Source organism: Platichthys flesus, chromosome 24 (assembly GCF_949316205.1).
Source record: "Platichthys flesus chromosome 24, fPlaFle2.1, whole genome shotgun sequence".
Taxonomy (NCBI): Eukaryota; Metazoa; Chordata; class Actinopteri; order Pleuronectiformes; family Pleuronectidae; genus Platichthys; species Platichthys flesus.
In genome coordinates, this window is record NC_084968.1 from 650144 (window position 1) to 660047 (window position 9904).

The 9904-nt window shown below is 44.1% G+C and overlaps 1 protein-coding gene across 1 annotated transcript in view; it reads right to left on the reverse strand.

Annotated features, from left to right (window-relative positions):
- The window catches only part of htra3b (HtrA serine peptidase 3b), a 28403-nt gene extending 20597 nt beyond the window's left edge, over positions 1-7806 (reverse strand). The window contains exon 1 of the mRNA XM_062384034.1: positions 6984-7806. Within this exon, the coding sequence (XP_062240018.1) occupies positions 6984-7398 (415 nt within the window). The 5' untranslated portion in view covers positions 7399-7806. The remainder of the gene's footprint in view (positions 1-6983) is intronic.
- Positions 7807-9904: the final 2098 nt, after the last annotated feature.

Consider the following 9904-nt stretch of genomic DNA (forward strand, 5'->3'; position numbering starts at 1 on the left):
TTGTAGGGGGGAAAACTCTGACTGTTGTTTGTGCGTATGCACCAAACAGCAGCTCAGAGTACTCTGCCTTATTGGAGACCCTGAATGGAGTCCTGTATGGGGCTCCAGTAGGGGACTCCGTAGTTCTGCTGGGTGACTTCAACGCCCACGTGGGCAACGATGGAGACACCTGGAGAGGCGTGGTGGGGAGGAACGGCCTCCCTGATCTGAACCCGAACGGTCGTTTGTTATTGGACTTCTGTGCTAGTCATGGATTATCCATAACAAACACCATGTTCGAACATAAGGGTGCTCATAAGTGTACCTGGTACCAGAGTACCCTAGGCCGAAGATCAATGATCGATTTTGTGATCGTGTCATCTGATCTGAGGCCGCATGTTTTGGACACTCGGGTAAAGAGAGGGGCGGAACTGTCAACCGACCACCATCTGGTTGTGAGTTGGATCAGGGAATGGGGGAAATTTCCGGATAGACCTGGTAAGCCCAAACGAGTAGTGCGGGTGAACTGGGAACGTCTGGAGGAGGCCCCCGTCCTAGGTATCTTCAACTCACACCTCCGGCGGAGTTTTTCTGGCATTCCTGTGGAGGTTGGGGGCATTGAGCCGGAGTGGGCGGTGTTCAAAGCCTCCATTGCTGAAGCTCCGGCGGCTAGCTGTGGCCTCAGGGTCTCTCCTCAAGGGGCGGTAACCCTCGGACACCGTGGTGGACACCGGTGGTCAGGGAAGCCTTCCGATTGAAGAAGGAGGCCTTCCGGGATATGATATCCTGGCGGACTCCTGACTCGGTTGCAGGGTACCGACAGGCCCGAAGGGCTGCAGCTGCTGCTGTGTCGGAGGCTAAGCAGCGGGTGTGGGAGAAGTTCGGAGAGGCCATGGAGAAGGACTTTCGGTCGGCACCAAAGTGTTTCTGGAAGACTATCCGGCACCTCAGGAGGGGGAAACGGGGAACCATCCAAGCTGTGTACAGTAAGGATGGGACTCTGTTGACCTCAACTGAGGAGGTCGTCGGACGTTGGAAGGAACACTTTGAGGAACTCCTGAATCCGAATAACACGCCCTCTATGTTGGAGGAAGAGCTCGAGGTTGATGGTGTTTCATCGTCAATTTCCCTGGTGGAGGTCACTGAGGTGGTCAAACATCTCCGCAGTGGCAAGGCCCCAGGGATTGATGAGATCCAGCCAGAAATGCTAAAGGCTCTGGGTGTTGAGGGGCTGTCATGGTTGACACGCCTATTCAACATCGCGTGGGAGTCGGGTACAGTGCCAAAGGAGTGGCAAACTTGGGTGGTGGTTCCCCTGTTCAAAAAGGGGGACCAGAGAGTGTGTGCCAATTACCGGGGCATCACACTTCTCAGCCTCCCTGGTAAAGTCTACTCCAAGGTGCTGGAAAGGAGGGTTCGGCCGATCGTCGAACCTCAGATTGAAGAGGAACAATGCGGTTTTCGCCACAGACGTGGAACTACGGACCAGCTCTTCACTCTCGCAAGGATCCTGGAGGGGGCCTGGGAGTATGCCCATCCGGTCTACATGTGTTTTGTGGATCTGGAGAAGGCGTATGACCGGGTCCCCCGGGAGAAACTGTGGGAGGTGCTGCGGGAGTATGGGGTAAGGGGGTCTATCCTCAGGGCCATCCAATCCCTGTACTCCCAAAGCGAGAGCTGTGTTCGCAGCCAGTCAGTTTCGTTCTCAGTGGATGCTGGTCTCCGCCAGGGCTGCGCCTTGTCACCAATCCTGTTTGTGATATACATGGACAGGATATCGAGGCGTAGTCGTGGTGGGGAGGGGTTGCAGTTCGGTGGTCTGAGGATCTCGTCACTGCTTTTTGCAGATGACGTGGTCCTCATTGGATCATCGGCCTGTGACCTTCAGCACTCACTGGATCGGCTGGCGGCCGAGTGTGAAGCGGCTGGGATGAGGATCAGCACCGCTAAATCTGATGCCATGACTCTTAGCAGGAAACCGATGGATTGCTTACTCCGGGTAGGAAATGAGTCCTTAGCCCAAGTAAAGGAGTTCAAGTACCTTGGGGTCTTGTTCGCGAGTGAGGGTACTATGGAGCGTGAGATTGGCTGGAGAATCGGAGCAGCGGGGGCGGTATTGCGTTCGCTTTACCGCACCGTTGTAACGAAAAGAGAGCTGAGCCGCAAGGCAAAGCTCTCGATCTACCGGTCGATCTTCGTTCCTATCCTCACCTACGGTCATGAGGGCTGGGTGATGCCCGAAAGGACGAGATCGCGGGTACAAGCGGCCGAGATGAGTTTTCTCAGAAGGGTGGCTGGCATCTCCCTTAGGGATAGGGTGAGAAGCTCAGCCATCCGTGAGGAACTCGGATTAGAGCCGCTGCTCCTTTACTTAGAAAGGAGTCAGCTGAGGTGGTTCGGGCATCTGGTAAGGATGCCTACTGGGCGCCTTCCTTGGGAGGTGTTTCAGGCACGTCCAGTGGGGAGGAGACCTCGGGGAAGACCCAGGACTAGGTGGAGAGATTATATCTCAACACTGGCCTGGGAACGCCTCGGGATCCCCCCGTCAAAGTTGGTCAATGTAGCCCGGGAAAGGGAAGTCTGGGGCCCCCTGCTTGAGCTGCTCCCCCCGCGACCCGACCCCGGATAAACGGACGAAAATGAGATGAGATTATTTAATAGTCCATAACACAACATCATATAGCTACAATCGCTACCGACCAGATGGCGTCACTTCAGGCGATTATGACTCCACTCATTTTAGAATCAAAATGTCCAAATGCATGGAATACTTAAAATATTAATGTTTTATATTCATATGTAAAATATTATCAATATTACGTCTGCACAATGTATTTAAAATTGACAACGAGATCAACAAGGCGCAATATACACTTTGCAAAAGACTGCTTGAACTGTAGGGTTGTGATGGCTGAAGGGGGAGAGACGAGCATGTCTATTATTTGGAAATATTTTGGATACCAGAGATATGACATGTTACCAACACAGGTACTATGCAAGAGTAAACATGACTAATCTCCATAGCCACCTACAACACAGCCACAAAGATCTATATGAAATATTCCCTAAATCTAGCATAAGCAAAAACAGAAAAACTAACATTAAGTTAAACAGACATCCAATTATTAAGAGTTTCACAAGTGTAACTCATTATGAGAAAAACATGAAAGGAAGTGGCGCTCCAACATGTGTTGAAAATCACCTACCTAAAGTATATACGAAGGCCCTCCACAAAGCTGACTACTACTCCACATTAATAGGAGAAAATAAAACAACCCCAGGTTTCTCTTCAGCACTGTGCCAGGCTGACAGAGAGTCACACCTCCACTGAACCCAGTATTCCTCGATCCCTGAATAACAATATTTATATGAGCTTCTTTATTGATACAATTATGAGAAATAAAATGTACCATCTCCTGCCCTCAGCTGACATGAATACACCAGCAAGCACATACATCTCAAGAACAGCTGAGAATCCTACCAATGATTTAGACAGCTTCTCTATGATCACCCTTGATCTGCTTACCTCAATAATCTCATTGTCTCAAGCCCACAACTTGCATCTTAGATCCCATTCCTAAGTTACTAAAATAAATTCTGCCCCTAATTAATAGTACTAATTAATAGTACTGAATACAATCAATCCATCTTTACCATCGGGATCCAGCAGTAAGACATTATAGTCTCTGCAGCTTGTCCAAAATGCTGCAGCACGTGTCCAAAATAGTTTTTTTTGTAGTTTTCAATTACCCTAGTTGAGTAAACATATACAAATTAGATTAGATCTTTCTCGAATGCTGTAGTATTGGTATTATAAGTCTATTATTGAAGTTATAAAACGATGTTATATATTGCAGTTGTTATTTTTTCACCTGTAAGTTATAAATCCGACATGTTGTATTGTCTTGTGTCTTGTTTTCTCCCCACTCCCCATAAAATGCTGTTAAAGATGATGCATTGCTTGAGCTGCTCAGCTTTGCACAGAGTTGGTGGGACATTTCTCCCATGGCTAGAAAGAGAATGTGAACTGAAAAACACACAGCAGGAGCACAGCCTCCCGAATCATTCACTCGTCACAGAATGCCCAACCAGGTTGGGCTCCTCTCCGCAGACAGATATTCAGAATATTTGGTTCCCACTTGGCAGGACCTGAATGTACTTGAGAATATAAAACAGGCATTACAGCCTCTGCAAGAAATTACAGATTCTCTATCAGGGAGAGTTTTGTGAGTGTTTCCTCCGTGAAACCAATCCTTCATCTGATGAAGACATCAGTTCTTACAGAGAAGGACGAAGACAGTGCTTTACAAAATCTCTAATATGAAAATCCTGGACAACATTTACACTAAGTATGACAACCCTGCAACCAAAGAACGTCATGACATGCACATGGATCCCAGATTCAAAGTGAGCGAAAAGATGGCAGACATTTCCTGCTCTATTCTTCTATCTGTTCTAGTAGAGAAGCCCCACTGACCCAGATGCCCAGCGCATGGATCCATCCAGTGCCTCTCTGAAGAAATAAATCACTGTGCAGCTGGAGCAAGCTGTGGAAGCCGAACTGTACTGCCCCCCACCGTAGACAAAGAGGCAGACCCTCTGGCTTGGTGGTAACTCCACCAGGTCAGCTTCCCAAAGCAGAGTAAACTAGCCAGGAAATATTTCTGTATAGCTGCAAGTAGTATAACCTCAGAGAGGCTTTTTAGGACATAAGGAAATGTTGTAACATGCCAAGGCACATGTTTAAAACCTAGCAAAGTAAAGGCATGCTCTCACAGGTGTGCTCTCACAATTTGGCAGCCAAGCCCACTTTACTCAACTTAAATCCCCCCCTCCCTTCATACTGCAACACTCTCATACCCCAACTAATTTCTGGGCAGAGACATTTTAGACCAGAAATGGGCAAAGTACGGCCCGTTGGGCTTTTTAATCCGGCCCGCCGAACTTGTCCAAATATAAAAAAACTTATAGCACTTTGTAGTTTTACTTTATTTTTGAAGAAATTGTACTTTCTTGCTTCTTGTTGTTCTGGGTTTGTTCCCTCTGGGTTGAGTGCACTTATTGTAAGTCGCTTTGGATAAAAGTGTCAGCTAAATTAAATTTGACCGGGAGTGTGGTATATAGGGCTCGAAAGGGCACATGATCTCCCTTCACTTTTTCGCTTTGCCCTGTGAGCCCTTCTGTAAAATGAGCGGATCAAGGAAACGAAAAGTGGACAATGAGTGTCGAGTGTTTAACATGGAGTGGACAACAAAATACTTTTTCACTGAAGTCCAATCGAAGGCTCTATGCCTGATATGCCGAGAAACTGTTGCAGTTTTCAAGGAATATAACATCAGCCGTCATGCTAACTACACTAGAAAGCAGTCAAAGCAAGAACAGGCGGCTACGGCTCAGAGGTTGGCGGCTAATTTACACACTCAGCAACATTTTTTTCACCGACAAACTGCGATTCAAGAGTCAGGGAAGTTTTTTGGTGGCATTCGAATTAGCAAAGGCTAGCAAGCGTTTCTCCAAAGGCTAGTTTTTGTTAAATTGCCTTGCAAATACATGCTTTGCTACTTGTTAAAGGCCAAATCCTTCAAGTCATGATTTTTCCATGTCATTTATATTAGTTAACAGAAACACTCCATCTATCTGGTCCTGGCCCGGTTGGCCCACCCCTGTTTTAGACAATACTGAGACATAACAGTTGGATTTAAATGATTATTTTTACATTTATTTAATACTTGTTCCAGGTAGTAAGCGATGTTTTTAGCAGAACATGTTTTAATGGGGGCATTAAGATGTTCGGCTAAAGTGATCAAGAAACTGCATGCCATACAACTAACTGGGTTCATTTTCAAAAGCATGTTGTGGGAATGGAAATACTGCCTTACATTTTTGTTTTCAGTGTCTGCATAGGCTAATCGATGTTTGGGTTCTATGTTAGCAGTGGACCCAAATCAGAGAGACATTAACAACGTATACCTAAGTATCTTTTTTGTCATATCGCCATGGCAAAATTCAACATTATCGCATATGCATTTTTTCCTAATATCGTGCAGCCCCAATCTCTATTAGGTTATGTCAAAGCCTTAGTAGTTTGGTAAATCGATGGTATTTTTATACCCCATATCTTTTCTTACCAACCACTCCAAATGATTTACAGTACATTTCACATTTATACACAACCAGCAATTTGTGGTTCAGTATCTTGCCCAAGGATTCTGCAGCATGCGGACTGGAGGATCTGGGGATCGAACCCCCACCGAACCAACACCTCTTATATGTAGACCATTGAAAAAACTCATAGAGCAGTTTATTAAGGCAGAGGCGCAGGGCCCAACTGTCTACTGGCGATTCAACATGATTTTGAGGGAAAACTGGATTCTATGACAGTAACAGTAGACCGGTTATTTTCCGACCTTAGAACCAGCAGTTGAGAAAACCATCTCACCACAATGTTCATTTTTGTAGCTGCTCTGGACCTTAAGATTTTATCACATGATCATCATCAGAACTTAACAGGATATATATATATATATATATATATATATATATATATATATATATATATATATATATATATATATATATATATATACACACACTCAGTCATATATATTTTTTAAATTCATTCCACCAGTGGGAAACATCGGTAATCTTTATTTTACTTAACTGACATGAAGCTGCATGAGTGCAATAGACACAAAAATATGTTTTTTGATTGTGGGCTACTATGAATCCAAGTTTGCAAAGAAAAATTTTTAACTCTGAAGTAACAGAAGAATTTCCCAACATGAAATGAATGCCAAACACTGAACTTGTGTTTTTGAATCTCCTTTTAACTCATTTTAAAGCTTTTTTTTATCAGATGCCTTCACATTGTCACTAATTTGACCTTTCGGTATTGAGGAAAGGTAAAACACAGCTGAGAAGGTCGGTGGGTTTGTATTGGAAAGAGCCTTGTTTCTACAAAGTAAACTGCTATTCTTACTGACCATAGTTGAACAAAATCGTACCTATGCTGGCGTCACACGCTCCACGCAGGACTTGGGTGATGCTGGAGAGTCCCAGCTGCACGGCCTTCCTGCTGCTCGTCCTCAGATGGCAAACATTAACATAGGTCTTCCCGTCGCTGCCGCAAACTCCGTGGCTCAACTTGCACTGACAGACTCCGTGGGAGAAACGCTTGCTCGCCTTGGGTTTACACTGCAGGCCGTCCCCACACGGCAGATCGTCCCGGCGGCCGCACGACTTTCCTTCCCCCAAGGCGCACACCAGGCAGCAGCTGCAGCGGTCCAGCACGTAGCCGTTGGGGCAGCTAGGGCCCGGACAGGTATTCACATCGCATCGGGTTGGACATGTTGCATTCGGCTCGGCGCCGGCTGACTGCTTGAGGTAAAAGAGCACAGCTGTATACACGAGGATCAGCATTTTAAATACGGAGGATGCGGGGCTGACACTAGCACTGATACTTTGAAACTAAAGAGAATAGTGGATGTTTTTACACATCCGCACTAATCATACTTTCTTTTTTGTTTATATGGAGGGATGGAAATCCACACACAAAACAGTTGTCTCCTAAACACTGCATAGAGGCATGAGAATCCTTTATCCTAAGCTCGGACGGTTAACGGTGAAACGCATTCCCACGCGCAATGACGCGTCCAGCTAGGACATTTATCCAGTTGTGGGTTGGGTTGAGAGTGGCAGCTGGAGCTGGAAAAGTTTTCCGTGTTTCCTCTGTCCAGTTTGAGAACACTTCCACTCTGGCAGTAACAACTTTGCCGGCTGGACAGACAGGAGGAGGAGACGTGAGGAGCAGCTCCCTCCTGGAGGCGTGGCGAAGAAGATTCCACTCCAATGATGGGAACATGTTGTTGTCCTGCACGACCTCAGAGTCTCACTCTGTACCCCTGTTTATGCACCAACTTGGTAACATATGGGCGGGTGTCGATATTTATTTAATAAAATTGCATTTATGTTTTATAGAATTTTATTGAGGATCTAAATTGTGTGGATATTCTTAATCCTTTATACAGGACTGAGGGGTATAACCACTCAAACCATTCTGAGGATAGTCCATAGCATCGTCAATTAAGTGTCAAGTTAGAATAGATAGCTTGATACTATTATTAGAATTGATTACTAATCCCTTGATCCAACATTTCCTCATTAAAATATTTTAGACATTTAAGGAAATCCTTGTGCAGTTGAACTAATGACAAGTGTGTGGCTAAACAAGTGTATAATCCTAAAAGTAAGGTATCATTACGGACAAAATGCATTCCAGCATTGACTTGTAGCAGAATTAAAATGTCCTTTTTAGTTTAGATATGTTTTGCTTGTAGTGTAAAAGGGTGTGAGAGAGTAGTTAGTATAAAATTTGTATTGAAGTCTAAACATACTCGATATAACCTAACCCATCTCACTCAAATAAGACTTTAATTTTCTAAAATACTGAACTTCTCCATTCATCTTTAGTCTTAGCAGCAACAGTATAACACTAAAATAAAAATAAAAAACTCAGCTCAAAGAGAAGTAGCTGAGATTGGCCTATTTGGAGAGAAACAACAGGGCAAATTGTTAGAACAGTGGTCACCGTATCTTATATGAGTCTCTCCTGCTGGTTGTTGGTAGGTAACTGCACGAACATTGGCCTCACACAGCTCCAGCTACAAACTTGGGCCAGCATTACCCTACTCATCTTACACTCTCTCACATCACCTCATATCTCGTGGTAAACACAGACCACATATGCTTGCCATCTGACTGCTGATGTACATGTTTTCTGCAAATCTGTGTTCTTAATACAAATAATAATGTTCAGAGTTGTCAAGAGATTGTTATCCCTTTTGTTCTGGACAATCAAGCGAGAAGAGACCTCACAGAGATAGCCTCAACCCTTTCCCCAATCTCTGGGCCACTTAAAGAAATACAAATTTACAAAATAAAACTATGCACTGGAACTTATCTGCCTTTTTTTTTTCAAGTATGTGGTTCATGAGGTTTATTGTAAGCTATAAAGAACCAGATACAGGTAGAACATTGAAAATGACTAAATATTATGGAGCTTTAAAACAAAATAAATTTTAATGTTTCATTATACAACTATAGAATTGAAGTTAACATAATAACTGATTATTTTGGAAAGCATGACAGTAGTCAGCGTGCAACATGTGCTTTTGAGTGTCCGTAGATTCTGTTCTTTCCTAAGAGCAAATCCCAGACAAGAAAACATTGGTAAATGTCAGAGTCCTTATAACAGTTGGTGAATGACGTGAGTGAAACATTTTATTCTTGTAAATTTCCATTACTGTTTACTGTTAAATCACCCCATGTCAGTGTTCAGCTTGGTTTCATCATTGAGGTGAAGGGCCAAGAGGGAGCTAAGCCCTGAATCATGATGTTGCACAAGCGACACTCAGCTCTGCAGTGTGGCTTTTTTCCTCATTTTCCCCCCAAAAATAATGACATCATTCATTCCTTGCTGCAGACTGCAGGGTTTGAGGACAGATTTCATTCCTGTCCCCTCGTAAAGGCAATTTAAGACCATGAGACCATGCAGCCTGACTCCATTCCAAAGATCCGGCTTTTCCTCTGAAGATTCAGACTTTTGGTGGTTTGAGCTACATGCTTATCTTCAGTTTAAAATAACTTAATTTTTTTGCGATGCCGTAATGACATTTTTTCTTAGGATCCAATTTGACTTTTCCATAGAAAACAAGCAATATCATTATTATCCCAAGGTTACAAAAATCTTCAAATTATCATAAGAACATCTTTCCTCCAAGTCACCAACTTTCTTTAACGCAGCCATATTTTGTCCATTCACAGTTTCATAATAATAATTTGGGGTCCATACTTGGATAACTTTACATACTGTAATGTAAAAAATATACATTACTTCTCTCATGTGAGACATGTTACGCAGTGGTTT